This window comes from Phacochoerus africanus, chromosome 4, assembly GCF_016906955.1.
Source record: "Phacochoerus africanus isolate WHEZ1 chromosome 4, ROS_Pafr_v1, whole genome shotgun sequence".
Classification (NCBI taxonomy): domain Eukaryota; kingdom Metazoa; phylum Chordata; class Mammalia; order Artiodactyla; family Suidae; genus Phacochoerus; species Phacochoerus africanus.
In genome coordinates this window covers 77049024-77064310 of record NC_062547.1, presented here as the reverse complement: position 1 = coordinate 77064310, position 15287 = coordinate 77049024, and the positions used below count along the sequence as shown (strand labels likewise).

The window sequence follows — 15287 nt, the reverse complement described above, 5'->3', positions numbered from 1 at the left end:
CCAAGGCTCAGAATCCCTGTTGTGGAAAGGTGTGATGTTTGTTCTCTATCCACTCTGTTCACTCAGTAGACACTAGCAAGTGTGGCCAGGGTAGTTGAGAACACAATGCTTAATTAGTTGGAAGCAGTTTAAACTTCCATGGCCACATGTGGCTGGTGGGGTCCTATTGGACTTTTCTAGAAATTCAAGTGAGCTGGTCCCTCTGCTCCTACACGTCCTGCTGCCTCTTCCCTGACCCGGAAACTTCCAACTTGTCCTCAGGCACCATCGCCTGCTGCTGGCTAATAGGATGTAGGAAGGGGCCGCGAGCCAGGGATGAGGCACCTCCAGAAGCTGGAAAAGGAGCAAACGAATGATTCTCCCCTGGTGCCTCTGGAAAGACTAGCCCTGCTCAGGCCTGGGTTTAGCTCCATGAGGCCCCTGACCTCAGGCTATCATTTTAGCCACTATATTGATGGTGACCTGTTGCAGTTGCCCAGGGGACATGGAGGTGGAGTTCACGAACTCCTGACCCAGTTTGTACCAGGGTAGCCATGCACCAGGTAGAGGCAAGGCCAGAGCCCTCCCTTTAGTCCATGGCTGCCAGGGGGTCGCTGGATAGAGGAGGGTTCAGGAGGGAGGGTGGTATGTGGGAGGGCAGCAGCTGGGTTGGACACACCCTGGGGCACAGAGGATTGTGTGGCAGCAGTGGTGGCCTTTCACCCTCAGGCCTGACTGCTGATGGGTGGGGGGCTGGGCCCTGACTTACCTACTGAGGTCCTGCAGTAAGTGGCTGCTCAGGACTTCTCAGTGGCCACAGGCTGGGCAGTCAGCTGCAGGGGCCCTGCTGAATTCTCCCAGCTGGCACCCCTGAGCCTTAGATTCCTCTTGGAAACCAGGGGTAGCTGTGGGCAGCCGGGGCTGACTGCAGAGCAGAGGACGCAGGCAGAAGGGCTGCTGGGGGTTGGGGACAGAAAGCCCCACACAGGAGTGTAAGAAGGGGTCTGGGCACCAAGGCCCTGACCAGCTATAGATGGGGACAGGAGCACTGGGGGTCCAGGAAGGTGACAAGCTGGGGGCAGTGGCTGTGTGGCTGCCCACTGCTCCCTCCTGTCCCAGCCTAGGACAGGATAACGAACTTCAGCCAGGGAGGCTCCTATCACTTTGACACAAACTCTGGGATGTGGATAAACCAAAGTCCAGACCACATTTGCCCAACACGCTTTATTCGATGCCAACCAGAGGAGCCTCGTGTGGCCCCACCCAGTTTTCCCTCAGTGCCGCAGCCTCAGCAGAGGGGTCTTCCTGGCCCCTGGCATTGGTACTGCAGCCTCTGCGGGGCAGAGTTCACGGTCCTTAGGGTTTTGTGCTTTGACTTGGAAGGATGTGGTCAGCCCAACCTCCGGGCCAGAGCCCTGGCTGGGACCAGGCAGCGAGCCACTGCCCTGAGGGGCTCCCACTGTCACCATCATCCCTGCCCAGCAAGCCCTCCACAGCACAGCTCAGAGTGGCCAAACGGGCAGTGACCTGGGCCCCCTGTCAGTCAGCTGCAGACAAGGCAGGGCTGAGACAAGGCTGGCTGGCTGTGGGGTGCCACTGGCCCATGGTTCACATCTCTAGCTGAGGGAGGGGAGCTGGCTGGGGTCCACTCAAGGCAGAGGAAGCTGCCCTGGCCAAGGGCACTCCGGCTGCAGGAGGTAAGTAGCAGGACTCTGATGGCCTCTAAACCCGATGCTTGGCCGAGGCTGCTGCCTGGGCCCAAGTGTGAAACACGCCTCAGGAGGGACGCGGGAGGGATAGGAGGCATGAGGCCCCGCCCTGCCAGGTGAGTGTCACTGTCCCTGCTGAAGGCTGCCTCAGAAGCCTGGCCTGGTGGGCCCAGCTTTGAGTAGTTCTCCATCCATGGCATCGACTGTCAGGCAGTTGGACAGACAGCAAGGCCATCCTCCAGCTGTGCCCCCGGGGCGCCAAGGCCGGAGTTCCTGTCCACATGAGGCCAACACAGAGGGTGGAGCAGCTACGGGGACATCCGGCCTCATTTGTCCCATGGATTTATTGAAGGAACCATCTGCTTCAGGTGTGCCCTGCCCCACCAGTGGGCACAGGGGAGCCTTCCCGCACCCCTTGTGGAAGAGCTGATGGGGACCCTGAACGTGACTTCTCGCTTGCACAGGTCCGGAGGCAAGACTGTTCCAAAATGTTTCTCCAGCCCCATGGGGAGCTCTACAGGCTGCCTGGTGGCAGTTGTCCTGTGTGAGGAGCCCAGGACAGTGGCCGCAGGGACCAGTTGGTCTACGTCCAGAGTGAGCGATGACCCCACCGAAGGGCCTGCTGCAGACAGAGCCCTGGAGCGACTCGCAGTGATGGCCCCAGGCTCATGAGACAAGAGCAAATGTGGCAGGTATGACGGGCAAGGGCCATCCTCCAGCCGTGCCCCCGAGACCTGGGGGAGGGGACACACCTGGACAGGGTGAGGAGAAGCCACCTTCCTCCTGGCTGGGCTGGGCCACCAAGCCTGGTCCCAGCGTGGCAAGGGCTGAGTCCGAAGGTGGCCTGGCGGGCAGGCCTCTGTTGGGACAGGAAGAGCACACCATCAGCTCGTTCTCCATGGAGACAGGAACTCTTGGGGATGTGCCAGCCCAGCACTGCTGCCACTGCCCAGAGGTAGGTTCCATGGACCGCCCCCCCATCCTGCAGTCACGGCTGGAGTGCATGATATGGCCTGGGGTCCACCTGGCACCTGCTCTAGACGTGCTCCATCTCCTGGTCCTGGTCAGGCTCCTCCTCCTCGTCGTCGTCCTCATCCTCGTCCTCCTCGTCGGCACCCACCTTGTCCAGAGGGGCCTCGCCGTCCCGGGCCAGCTCCTCCACATGGGCCAGCATGTCGGCCATCAGCGCCTCCTCCAGCCGCTTGCGAACTTGCTGCACCAGCTCTTCCTGCTTCCTGGGGACACACAGACCTGCTGGCCAGGGAACATCCTGCCTCGGGGCAGACCAGGAAGGACATGCAGAAGTACATGGGACAGCTACCCTGGAACCTGTCTCCCTTCCCGATCTGGTGCGGCCTCTGGATGGGGTACCCACCCCGTCCTCAGACAGACACAGGCCCTGGCCCTCCCCCCTGTGTTTGTATCACCCGCTCCCCAGCACCTGCAGGTCCCCCCGTCCCCTCCCTGCTGCCTTCAGCCACACCTTCACGACGTGGACCTGACTGACTGTTGCTGGCCAGTCCCTCCCGCCAACACCGTGGGGGTGCCCCCCTCTCCACACAGCTGCCGGCCATAGACCCCCTCTTCAAGCAGGACCAAGCGCACTGCCTGACCCGTGACATGGCTTCTCAAGTCAATGACCTTCTCTCTCTACAAGTTCTGCTCAGCAGTAGACTTGCACGTACTTTTCTGAAAGTTGTGTTCTTTCCTTACACTTTCACACCTGCCCTTCCCCTTGGGAGGAGCTGCCCGCGACATACACAAGGGGCTGTGGTGTCTTCATTTCTCATGGGCACAGGGCTCCCCTCACACCACCTGGCTTGAGCTCCAGTCCCAAAACCACCTCCCCAATACTGCAAGAGCAGCTCCTGTGGCTTCTAGCACCTCAAGACCCTGCCTCCTCTTGAACTCAGCTGTGCTCCGTGGTTTCTAAGCCAAACAAGGATGTGCGTCCTACTGCCTCATCCTCCTGGGTGTTTCTGACCCAGAGCAGGTTCCAGCCATCTTCTGGGAGGCCTTCCCAGATGGCTCCTCCTGCACCCAGACACCACCCACAGGGCTCTGGCCAAGGGCTGGCCCAGCACCCAGGGCCTGGGACATCCCGCCTCTCCTCCCCCACCCAGCCTGTTCCCAACTTCCCCACCCCCAACCCCCCTGCAAGCACCCAGAGGCCTCAGGTGCCAAGAGCAGGGGTGGGGTGCGCCCTCGTGCGGCCGGGCACAGGGGAGCCCTGTCCTATCCTGAGAAGGCAGCCCCCACCAGCGCCTGCCTGATGGAATAATCAAGTCTTGCTGCAAAGGCAGCCCCTGACACTCCCCTGCTCTGCGCCTGCCCCGGCCACGTCAGTGTCACACCCAGCGCAGCAGAGGGTGGGGCAGGCGCTACCTGATGTCCTCGTCCGTCACCATGAAGGCCTTGCAAAGCGGCTGGGCCGTGTTGAGCCACACCCCGGGGTTCTTTTCCACGGCGGCTGAGAGCTGCCCAGTGATGGGCATGGTGCTGGTGTGCAGGGCACTGGCGATGGCCGAGAGCAGTGTCTCGTCTGTGCAGCCAGGACCCACGCCTGCAGGGCACAGGAGGACACTCACTGCCGGAACCAGCCTTGTTCCCCTGGGTCTCAACTGTGTCCCCAAACCTCCCTTTACAACAGCCTGCAGTTGCCGTTCCAGTCCACCCCCACTGGCCGAGCTGCAGTTGGCCCTGCCCGTGCCTCCATGGTAAGGTGCACCTTGACTGGCCCTGGCTGGAGGGAACAAGGCCCACCCTGGGTTACCAGCGGCCATTTACCAGGCTGTAGGGCTGGGTTACCTTGCAAGCCTTTGGGGAGGTCCATGGTCTTCACCAGCTCCTCTGCGATGTCGAAGGCGTTCAGGCCACTCAGCTTCTTCTCCCAGAACAGCTGCCGCCACAGACAAATGTGAGGACAACAGGATAGCCAGGCTGTCCAACCCCACAAAGTGACCCCAGGTAGCACAGTGGTCTCAGCGTGATCTCTGACCTCCCCCCACACTTGTCGGGTGGCTTGGGCACCTGACTGGGAGAGGAGGAAGTTATGGGACCCAGGAGGGGCCACTCCAGAGACATCAGACTTGCGTTGGACAGTGTTTCCCCTCACTCTGAACTTGGGAGTTTAGAGGTCCAACCTGCACCCTGGGCCCAGTGGCTGGGGGCCCCAGGTGAACAGACTCAGCCGGCCTTGCCATGGCCTGAGCGTGGTCCATGGGCACTGCCTGGTACTGACAGGGGACCCAGAAGCCCCCAAGGGTACGACAAACTCGCACCTTCTGCTTCACCTTGAGACCTTAGGGAGAGCACCCTAACGGGAGTGGTTCTGAACCTGGACAAGAAGACACACGGGTCTCCCAACTGCTACCTGGAAGGCCACCACCCAAATGGCACTATGGCCAGCGGCGATGACAGGGGCCCCTGGGATCTGCGGGGCCCCGAGTGTGTCCCCTGATGCCAACCGCAGCCTCCTGCTGGCCCAGCCCCCACACCCACTGTTTACTAGGCGCTGTAAATACACATGAAAACGCCTGCATAGTGTAACTCTCAGTTTTTGAAAAACAGGTCAGAAAACTGCTTTCATAGGATCTTATTTAACACAACTCTCCTTGACCTACTCGAGAATGGTAGGTCCAAGGTGGCCCCCGTGCCCCCGTGTGGGCTGGCTCCGCTTCCTGCAGCCCTGGGGGACCTGGAGCCTGAGGACCGACCAAGCTCTGGCACCCGCCTGACGCGAGCTGGGCCTCCTGCCGTGACCACAGGGCGTGTGTGAGGGCTCACCTGCCGGGGCTGCTCCACGGCCTTCTGGGGGTCACTCTTCACCTTGTTGCTGGGGTGGTTGGTGATTTTGGTCACTGGCTGCTTGAAGATGGATGCCGTCTGCCTGACCGGGAGGGCTGTGTTCAAGTCAGGCTTGCCCTGTAGAGACATGCATGTGCAGGGTCCTCAGCCGGCCTCCGGTTAGCAATTAGGCTGTGTCCTCCTGAGCTCTGGGGGACAGGCCCTGTGTCACCCACGGATCTGGGGGCAATGCCAAATCGAGGTTCAGACCACTCCTGTGGTGGGGCTACAAAGGGAGCTTGGAACATACACCTGCCCTCTTGCCTTGTTCTCTGAGGAGCACGGGCCTGGAGGCACTCCGGCCAGGTCTGCTCTGCAGCCAGGGCATGCCGGACAAAACCCCCCAAACTCAAGAGGTGCCCACCAGAGACCAGGAGATCAAGTGTGGACAATAGCTGCCTCCTAGGGCCTGGGAGGTGGGCCTGCAGTAGTTCCTGGGGACAGACGGTGCCTGGTTTCCTACCTTCTTTCTGCTTTTCTGTGGCTGCCAAAGTTTCCCTCAACGAGGAGCTATGCCTTTAAGCTAAGAGGAGGCTCTCCCCACACGTGGGTCTCAGAGAGTGGCCCAGGCCCTCGGGGCTCACCTTGACCTGGCTGGGGGAGTCGTACCGCACCCTCTGCCGGCTCTTGTTCATTTTGCTCATCAGCATCTTGCCCGTCCGGAAATCAAAGGTGCTCAGGTCCATGGAGCCACCCAGGTACCGTGCCAGCTGGGGCTTGCTCCGGAATTTCTTCCCGCTTGGGCTGCGGACAGAGAGGGGTCAGCAGTGGCCGAGATGTGCTGGGCCGACCTCCACCCTCTCCCCAACATGGCAGGGCCCTAGGGCTGGGCTGTAAAAGTTCATGCTAAGTCTTGGGGCCAGGACCCCAAACAGCTGCCCAGGCCTGACCTGTCAGGAAAGCTTGAAACCAGGCGCTGTAAACCTGGCTGTGAAGCTCTGCAATCCTACTTGCTGCGTGGACCAGCACAGGCAACTCGCCTTTCGAGGAAAAGCTGCCACGCATGCTCAGAGAGTGACTGGGAGTGACTGGCCCTGGGCCCAGCAAATCTTCACACTGACGGCTGGGCCGGGGAGGGCACAGCACTTTGGAAGACAGCCTAGCAGGTCCTCAAACAGTTAAATAGCAAGTCCACCCCTAAGCATCCGAGAGAAATCAAAATACACAGGCACGTAAAAACTTACATCCAATTATTCACAGCATGGTGACTCACAACAGGCAGAGTGAAAACAGGCTACATGTCCCTCCACACACGGGAGCATCATTCGGCCGTAAAAAGGAGAAAAGCACTGACATTTGCTACCAAGGGGACCGACCCTGAGACCATGATGCTCAGTGAGAGAAGTAGACACAGGACAAAATGTGTGAGCCTATGGATGAGAAATATCCAGAAGAGACACATCCAAGGACAGGAGGGCAAAGGGAACTGGGAGGGATGCTGACTGGCACAGGGCTGACACCTTGGGTGATGAGACCACCCTGGAACTAGAGGGTGGAGGTGGCTGTACAATGGGGTGAACATCCCAACAGCTACTGAGTTGGACAGAGATTGAAATGGAATGGGAATTCTCAAATTTTAGTTGTGTTTTTTTCTTTGTTTGTTTGTTTGTTTAGGGCCACACCTGTATCATATGGAAATTCCCAGGCTGGGGGCTGAATTGGAACTGCAGCTGCCCACCTACACCAGTCACAGCAATGCTGGCTCCTTAACCCACTGAGTGAGGCCAGAGACTAAACCCTCAACTTCATGGATAGTAGTTAGGTTCTAAATCCACAGAGCCACAATGGGAATTCCTTATCTCTCAATTTTTTTTTTTTTTTGGTTTTATGGCTGCACCCGTGGCATATAGTTCCCAGGCTAGGGGTGAATCAGAGCTACAGCTGCTGGCCTACGCTACAGCCACAGCAATGTGGGATCCAAGCTGTGTCTGCAACCCACACCACAGCTCAGGGCAATGCGGGATCTCCAACCCACTGAGAGAGGCCAGGGATCAAACCCGCAACCTCATGGTTCCTAGTTGGATTCATTTCCGCTGTGCCACGACAGGAACTCCCTTATCTTTCAATTTTAAAAATAGATTTTACAGATCTGTATAGACAAAAGATGTCCCTGATACTTTATCTAAGGAAAGAAAAATCTTCTGGATTTAGTAAAACCACACATATAGAACAAGCACTGTGACCTTTCTATGAAAACAGACCAACCTGGGAGAGCAGAAAGGCAGCCAGAAGCTGGAAAGAGGGCAGCTCTGGGCTGAGTCGGGACCCCTGAAGCACTGGAGCCGTTAGAACCTGCTGGGCTGGTACCTGGCAGGCCAAGGACATGGAAGCCAGTGCCTAGCATGGACACAGGCTGAAGGAGGTATAGGAAGTGTGGTATCTCCAAAGTGAGACCCAAACAGCAATCTGCAGCTGGTTACAGCATCCTGCTGAGCACCTTCTGCTCTCCTAAGCAGATTTCTGTCTTTGAAAGTCCTGTTCCACACATCCAAAAAATGACTCCCCCGGTCAAGGCACTAACTTCCCACGAGCCCTCAACTTTTGCCTGATAGACAGTTAGGCAATGAGGCTGCTTCATTCAGTGGCCCCCTCCCCACCTCCTGGTGCCGAGTCAGAGGGCTCTGTGGGGACGCCTCCATAGGGTGGTCTGTGAGGTCACCCTACCTTACCTGCCTGTATGACAATCTTGCAAAGAGCATCCTTGCTCCCTCCCACTCTCTGGACCAGAAAAATCACAGGTTCCACATCCCTAGGGGCAGGGCTAGGATCCAAAGATAGGGCTGTCCCACTCAGGGCCCCTGAGATCTGCCTTCCCTCTGCATTAAGAGAACCAGGAAAATCCCTGCCCAGTTGCCTGACTCAGCAGTGGCTCCAGCAGGTGGTGGGAAGGCCAAGGACCCACATTCCAGAAAATACCACAGGTTCCCTATCACATACTCCCCAGATCACCTACCTGCCAGGGCTGGGAGAGCAATGGACCTGTCGCACCCACCCCCCTATATGCCCTCACCTCCCACTGGACTGAGATCCAACCTGTCCAGCCTCAGTCTGAAGCTCTTCCTACCACCAGACCCCAGTGCTCAGGACAGGGCCTTGCAGTGGGATCCCACTGGCTGAGGCCCTGAGAGGCTCCTAGCAGGTGGGGACGAGGAGTGGGTGATGATGGTCTGGGGCCCTCTAGCCATGCTGGCCTCAGTTCAGTGTCTGATCCTCTGCACAGGCTGTCTGCACTCCCTGGACCACTTTTCCCAGCTCCTTGGCCGGGGCTCAGCTCTGTGTCATTTCCTCAGACAAGCACTCCCTGACTGGCCCTCGCTCAAGCAGGCATCCGCATCATCTGTCCCTCACAGATCCTGCATCTCTGTGTACGTCATCACTTGTAACTTCGAAAGGAATGGGGTGATGGCTGGGGCACCAGCTGTCACCCAGGAGGGGAGGGCCTGGGTCTCACTCCCAGAAAAAAGACTGGGACAGGCCCCCAGCAGGTGCTGAAAAGACATCCATTAAATTAACAAAGGACTAGAAGCTGAGACTTGCCTTGGTGTTTATTTATTTATTTATTTTTGGTCTTTTTGCTATTTCTTGGGCCGCTCCCGCGGCATATGGAGGTTCCCAGGCTAGGGGTCGAATCGGAGCTGTAGCCACCGGCCTACGCCAGAGCCACAGCAACGCAGGATCCAAGCCGTGTCTGCAACCTACACCACAGCTCACGGCAACGCTGGATCGTTAACCCACTGAGCAAGGGCAGGGACCGAACCCGCAACCTCATGGTTCCTACTTGGATTCATTAACCACTGCGCCACGACGGGAACTCCTTGCCTTGGTTTTTAGATCTAAAAGGAAGTGAGCAACAAACATGATCGGAATTAAATGAGCAGGTAGGTCCTGGCCTGAGGCCTCTTCACAGACTACCAAACTACAGCACTGTAGAACTACAGGACTACAGAAGTAGGAGTCAGGTTTTCTAAAGAGCCAACAATGGAGTGATCTCACAGTGGCAGTAAAGGGGGACACACACACACACACACCTCTAAGAAATGCTTAAGTTAATTCCACCATCTCATGCCTGAAGTTATGGGATCCCAGCCAAATACGGCTCACACTGGGGGATGTCAGTCTTGTTTCCCCTTTCAGAAACTAGAACCTGAACTTGTTCTGAACAAGGTGCCATCACATCCTTACTCACTCCCCTCCAAAAGGGGTTAGCAAGGCCAGGACCTGCTGCACAACCCCACCACTGGGCAGGCATTCAACACGTGGCAGGTGTCCTGCCTGCCTTCCTTTCTCCAGAGTCCTGAAGCAAAGGGGAGTGAGCCATCAAAGCTGGCTCAGACACAAAAGCATCTTCCACCAGTCAGGAAAAAAAAAGGAAGAAGGCAAACAGCAGGTGGCCGACGGTCTGGGGCTGGGTTTCCAGTCGCCTACTAATTGTTTGTGGAGAAGGATCCTTGTCACTTCTCCAAAGCCAAGGGCAGCCCCCCTTTCAATTTGGATGAGAAGAGCCCACAAATCTCATATCCCCCATCTGGCGGCTGGAGGAGCCAAAAGCCAAGGGGGGCGCTGATCTTGAAACGCGCCCAAGGATGGGGGAGGGGTGGCTCTTAAAAGACATGCTGCGGGGTTTAGGCCACCCTGGGAAGGGCTCAGGAAACTGCATCTAAGCTAGCCCTCTCCCTAGACCTCCAGGTCGAACGCTGCTCCCCGAACCCCTGGCTCGCCACCCGCCTCGGTGCGCACGCCGCCCCTGGAGCGCCCCACGCGGATCAAAGGGACAGCCCAGCCCCCACCCCCGCCTCCCAGCGGCGTCTGGCCCGGGCCAGGGGGCCCCTCGCCCAGCCGGCCGCTTCCCCGCGGCGGCCAAACAAAGGCCGCCAGCAGCCGGGGACCTGTCCCAGAGCCATGCGGCCATGCTGCAAGAGCACGCACGCTGAGCAGGGGCCGCGGCGGGTACGCACGCGCACTGGGCTCGGCCCCGGCGGGCACGCACGCGCATGGGGCCAGGCGCCTGCCGCGCGCCAGCACGCACGCAGGCACGCACAACGCACGCGCGGGGCCCAGGCCGCGGCCCGGGTCGGGGCACCCAGGCCGCCGCAGAGGCCGCTGGGAGGCGCCCGTTGGGGCCCTGCCCGGCCGGCACGTTCATTCACCTATAGTAAAAGACATCCCTGTGGCCGGCCGACAGCCCCGACCTTCTGGGCACTTCTTCCCTCTCCCAGCCCTGCGGGAGCGCCGGGCACTCCCACCTCTTCCGCTCCATCGCGCCCGCCTCCTCGGCTCGCCGCCGTCGCTGCCCGGACCCCCGCGCACTGCCGCCGTCTCAGCTGCCTCCGCCGATGCCGCCGCCACTTGCCGCGGCTGTTCCGGCCCTCAGGCCCCCACCCTCCGCCCCCAGCCGGGCGCGCGCCGGCTTTGCCGCCCTCTCGGCCCCCTCCCCGCGCTCGCCAGCCCCCGCTCGGGGGGCCCGCTCCGCCCACCCGCCCGCGCGCGGGGCCCCGTGCTGCGCAGGCGCCGCCCCGCCTGCGACTGCCGGCTCCGCCCTATGGCAGCGGCGCCAATCATAGTGCGGCCTGTAGGCGGGGCCTGCGGCGGCGCGCGGCTTGTCCGTCTGGCGCCTGCGCCCTGGGCTGCCCTCGAGCAGCGCACTGTCACAGCGAGGTTAGCAGTTACAAGCCACCGTCTCTCTTCTGCGACCCTCCTTGCCTCCACAGCTCCGCTTGTCTCCGAGGATCCCCTTCCAGGGCTGGACCGCCACCCCTACACCCTGGCAACTACGTCTTGGGGGCCTTGTCGGTGATCACCCACCTCCACATTCCAAGACCCACCGAACGCTTCAGCGACACCTTAGGATCCAGAAATCAGTACTCCTTTCTCCTCGCCTCCACTTTAGTCTAGCCGCCTTCAGTCTCCTGGGGGTCCAATATCTTCCTTGGGAATCTCCCGCCCCCTTTGTGTCCCCTCCTCCTTCCTCAGTCCCTCCTCTGGCTGCGCTTCTACCCCCGGGCGGAGTCCGGCCGGCCCAGACCCGGTGATAAAAAGATTGCTGAGTGAGTGGCCGCAGCTGTGGCCAGTGGCATCTAGTCCCTGGGTGAGTGAGGAAGCGCGGGTGGGAAGGTGCCACCAAGGGAAGCTGGAGCTCTCTTGCTGGTCTCTTCCCAGCCCTGAGCCCCTGCGTTCTTTGCTCGAGTTGGTGTAAAACGGAAGCCCATGGGAGTCAGGGGTAACTTGTTTGTTTTAAAGTTCTCAGTTAAGTGCAACTTCTTAATTCTTAATTCCTTACATCCTTTAATCTCTTGGGTTTCTCAAGGGGTAGCTGGGCTGCGGTCTCACAGATAAAGGGCAAAGTGGCCAGACAAGCACCTTGGACTTTGGGTGGTCACCATATGACAAAGCTGGTTTGGGGCACTGGATTCCTGTGTGCAGAGTTCAGGCTCAAACCCAGGCTTCCAGGACCCTGGCCTCCCATGGAGGGCAGTGCTGGTAACTTTTTTATTCATTTATTAAAAAATTTTTTTTTTTTGCTTTTTAGGGCTGCACCTGTGGCATATGGATGTTCTCAGGCTAGGGGCGAATCAGAGCTGCAGCTGCCAGCCTACGTCACAGCAACACAAGATCTGAGCTGCTTTTACGACCTACACCACAGCTGGTGGCAACGCTGGATAGTGAACCGACTGAGCGAGGCCAGGGATGGAACCTGCAACCCCATGGACACTATTTGGGTTCATTACAGCTGAGCCACATGGGAATTCCATCGTGCTGGTAACTGTGGTATGTGTTTTCTTCCACACTCCCCCCACCCCCAACCCTGCCCCTCTGTTGCATGCAGAAGTTCCCTGGCCAGGTTTCAGACCCGAGCCGCATTAGTGACAATGCTGGATCCTTAAGCCAGTGAGCCACTGGGGAACTCACCCTTCCTTCCTTCTTCCACACCCATGGCATATGGAACTTCCCTGGCTAGGGATCGAGTCCAAGCTGCATCCGTTGGAGATGCTCCAGGTTGGAGTTTGAACTGGCAACACCACAGAGACAAGCTGGATTGTTAACCCACTGTGCCACAGCAGAAACTCCCTATTTCTTAATTTAAAAATCACAGCTACACACGCACACACAAAAGAGAGAACTGGAATTACTGGGTCACATGATGATCCTGTCTTTCACTTTTTTTTTTGCTTTTTAGGGTCACACCAGCAGCATATGGAGGTTCCCAGGCTAGGGGTTGAATGGGAGCTACAGCTGCTGGCCTACATCACAGCCACAGCAACGCGGGATCTGAGCCATGTCTGCCACCTACACCACAGCTCATGGCAACGCCTGATCCTTAACCCACTGAATGAGGCCAAGAATCGAACCTGCGTCCTCATGGATGTAGTCAGATTTATTAACCGCTGAGCCATGCCTTTTTTTGAAAAGGGCAAAACATTTTATTTTTTAAAAATTTTTGGAGTTCCCTGGTGGCCTCACTGGATAAGGATCTGTCATTTTCACTACCATGGCTCTGGTCACTGCTGTGGTGGGGGTTCAGTCCCTGGCCCAGGAACTTCCACCTGCCATGGGCACAGCCAAAACACTTATTTCTGTACAATTTTTATTAACGTTTACTTTTGATTTCCCCATGTTGTACAATACATCCTTACACCCAGTAGTTTGTCCCTCCCATTACCCAGCCCCCATATTGCCCCTCCCCCCGCTGTATCCACTAGTTCTTTGTATCTGTGAGTCTGCTTTTTTTCTAGTTTGTTGTGCTTTTTAGATGCTACATGTAAGGAATGTCATACAGTATTTATTTTTCTCTGATTTATTTCACTTAGCATAATGCCTTCCAAGTTGATCCATGTTGCTGCAAATGGCAAAATTCTGTTCTTTTTTGGCGGCCGAGTATAGTGTGTGTTTGCGTATATGTACCACAGCTTCTTTATCCATTCCTGTGTTGATGAACACTTGCATTGCTTCCACGTCTTGGCTATTGTAAAGAGAGCTGCTGTGAACATTGGGGTGCATGTATCTTTTTGAATTAGAGTTTCCATCTTTTCCTTATGCAAGGATTGAGATTGCTGTATCATACGGGAACTCTATTTTTAGTATTTTAAGGAATCTCCGTACTGTTTGCACAGTGGTGCACCAATTTACATTCCCATCAACGGTGTAAGAGGGTTCCCTTTTCTCCACATCCTTGCCAACATTGGTTATTTGTAGAGTTTGGATGCTAACTATGCTGACAGGTGTGGGGTGATAATCTTATTGTGGTTTTGATTTGCATTTCTCTGATGATTATTGATGTCAAGGATCTTTTCATGTGCCTGTTGACCCTGTGTTTTATTTCTTTTTTATTTCTTTTGTTTTTTATGGCCGCACCCGCGGCAAGTGGAAGTTCCCAGGCTACGGGTCGAATTGGAGCTACAGCTGCCGGCCTACATACACCACAGCCACAGCAATGCTGGATCCCTGATCCACTGAGCAAAGCCAGGGATTGAACCCACATCTTCATGGATACTAGTTGGATTCGTTTCCATTACACCACGAAGGGAACTCCCTGTGTTTAATTTTTTGAGGAACTGTCAGACACCTCTCCAGTGGCTGCCCCACTTCACATTCCAACCAGCAATGAATGAAGGCTCTGATTTCTCCACGCCCTCCATCTTTTATTACTTTCTGGATTTTGATAGTTGTATACCACTGGGGGTGTGGTGTTGGATGGTAGGTTTTGATCTTAAGAACCACATTTGGGAGTTCCCGTGGTGGCGCAGTGGTTAACGAATCCGACTAGGAACCATGAGGTTGTGGGTTCGGTCCCTGCCCTTGCTCAGTGGGTTAACGATCCGGCGTTGCCATGAGCTGTGCTGTAGGTTGCAGACGCGGTTCAGATCCCGCGTTGCTGTGGCTCTGGCATAGGCCGGCAGCTACAGCTCTGATTTGACCCCTAGCCTGGGAACCTCCATATGCCATGGGAGCGGCCCAAAAAACAGCAAAAAGACAAAGAACAAACAAAAAAACCACATTTGAGGAGTTACCTTGTGACTCAGTGGATTAAGGATCTGGCGTTGTCACTGCTGTGGCATGGATTTGATCCTGGCCCAGGAATTTCTGCATGCTGTGGGCACAAACCTAAAAAAAAAAATAAAACTAAAGTTGAAAATGCAGGAGCTCCCACTGTGGTGCAGTGGGTTAAGAACCTGACAGGATGCGGGTTCAATCCCAGGCCTCACTCAGTGGGTTAACGACCTGGCATTGCTGCAAGCTGTGATGTAGGCCTGCAGCTGCAGCTACAATTTGACCCCTAGCCTGGGAACTTCCATGTGCCACAGGTGCGGCCCTCGAAAGAAAAAAAAAAAAAAAAGGAAAAAAGGAAAAGGAAAGAAAATGCTGTGTACCCCACCTCAAGAACCAGCCCCCACCCTCATTTGCTTCTCAGGGAATCAGAACCACTTGGGCTCAGGCTGACCACAGAGAATAGACAGTGGGTCCCTGGGGGCCACTTGCCACAAACCAGGCCCCTGAAATTGTCCTTGAGGGGTTGGTCCAGAGGCCTGGCTGAAAGGAAGGATGTGATGCAGGGGCACCATGGCAGACGCAGAGGTGACAGGCTAGGAAATCTGGAGGCAGGGGATGGGCTGGGCAGCTCCTCTTCCATTGGCTGGCTCTGATTCTTTGAGAGACTTTCCCCAAAAAACATTAAAGTGGTTGAAAAAGTATTGAAATATTAAAAAGCAAGTTGTATTAAAACTCATAGAAGTTTAAGCCTAAATATTCTACTTATTC

The 15287-nt window shown here is 56.7% G+C and overlaps 1 protein-coding gene across 5 annotated transcripts; it reads right to left on the bottom strand.

Annotated features, from left to right (window-relative positions):
• Positions 1–1188: 1188 nt before the first annotated feature.
• MBD3 (methyl-CpG binding domain protein 3) lies at positions 1189–10932 on the bottom strand. 5 transcript variants are annotated; one of them, XM_047777691.1, is made up of 7 exons: positions 10778–10932; positions 6119–6278; positions 5475–5612; positions 4497–4587; positions 4074–4251; positions 2720–2923; positions 1189–2547 (listed from the first exon to the last, which is right to left on the bottom strand). In XM_047777691.1, the coding sequence occupies exons 1-6, from the start codon at positions 10789–10791 to the stop codon at positions 2725–2727; spliced, it is 780 nt and encodes a 259-aa protein (XP_047633647.1). In that variant the 5' UTR covers positions 10792–10932; the 3' UTR covers positions 1189–2547; positions 2720–2724. The 5 variants fall into 5 exon arrangements, with proteins under 5 accessions (XP_047633647.1, XP_047633646.1, XP_047633648.1 ...); XM_047777690.1 differs by having other exon boundaries at positions 10682–10910; XM_047777692.1 differs by having other exon boundaries at positions 1189–2923.
• Positions 10933–15287: the final 4355 nt, after the last annotated feature.

Coding starts and splice junctions, on each gene's coding strand:
- MBD3 (XM_047777689.1), bottom strand. CDS start 10,791: ATGGAGCGGAAGAGGTGGGAGTGCCCGGCGCTCCCGCAGGGCTGGGAG. Junction 6,279..10,681: donor AGGGATGTCTTTTACTATAG/GTGAATGAACGT, acceptor CTCTGTCCGCAG/CCCAAGCGGGAAGAAATTCC. Junction 4,252..4,496: donor CCTCCCCAAAGGCTTGCAAG/GTAACCCAGCCC, acceptor TGTGCCCTGCAG/GCGTGGGTCCTGGCTGCACA.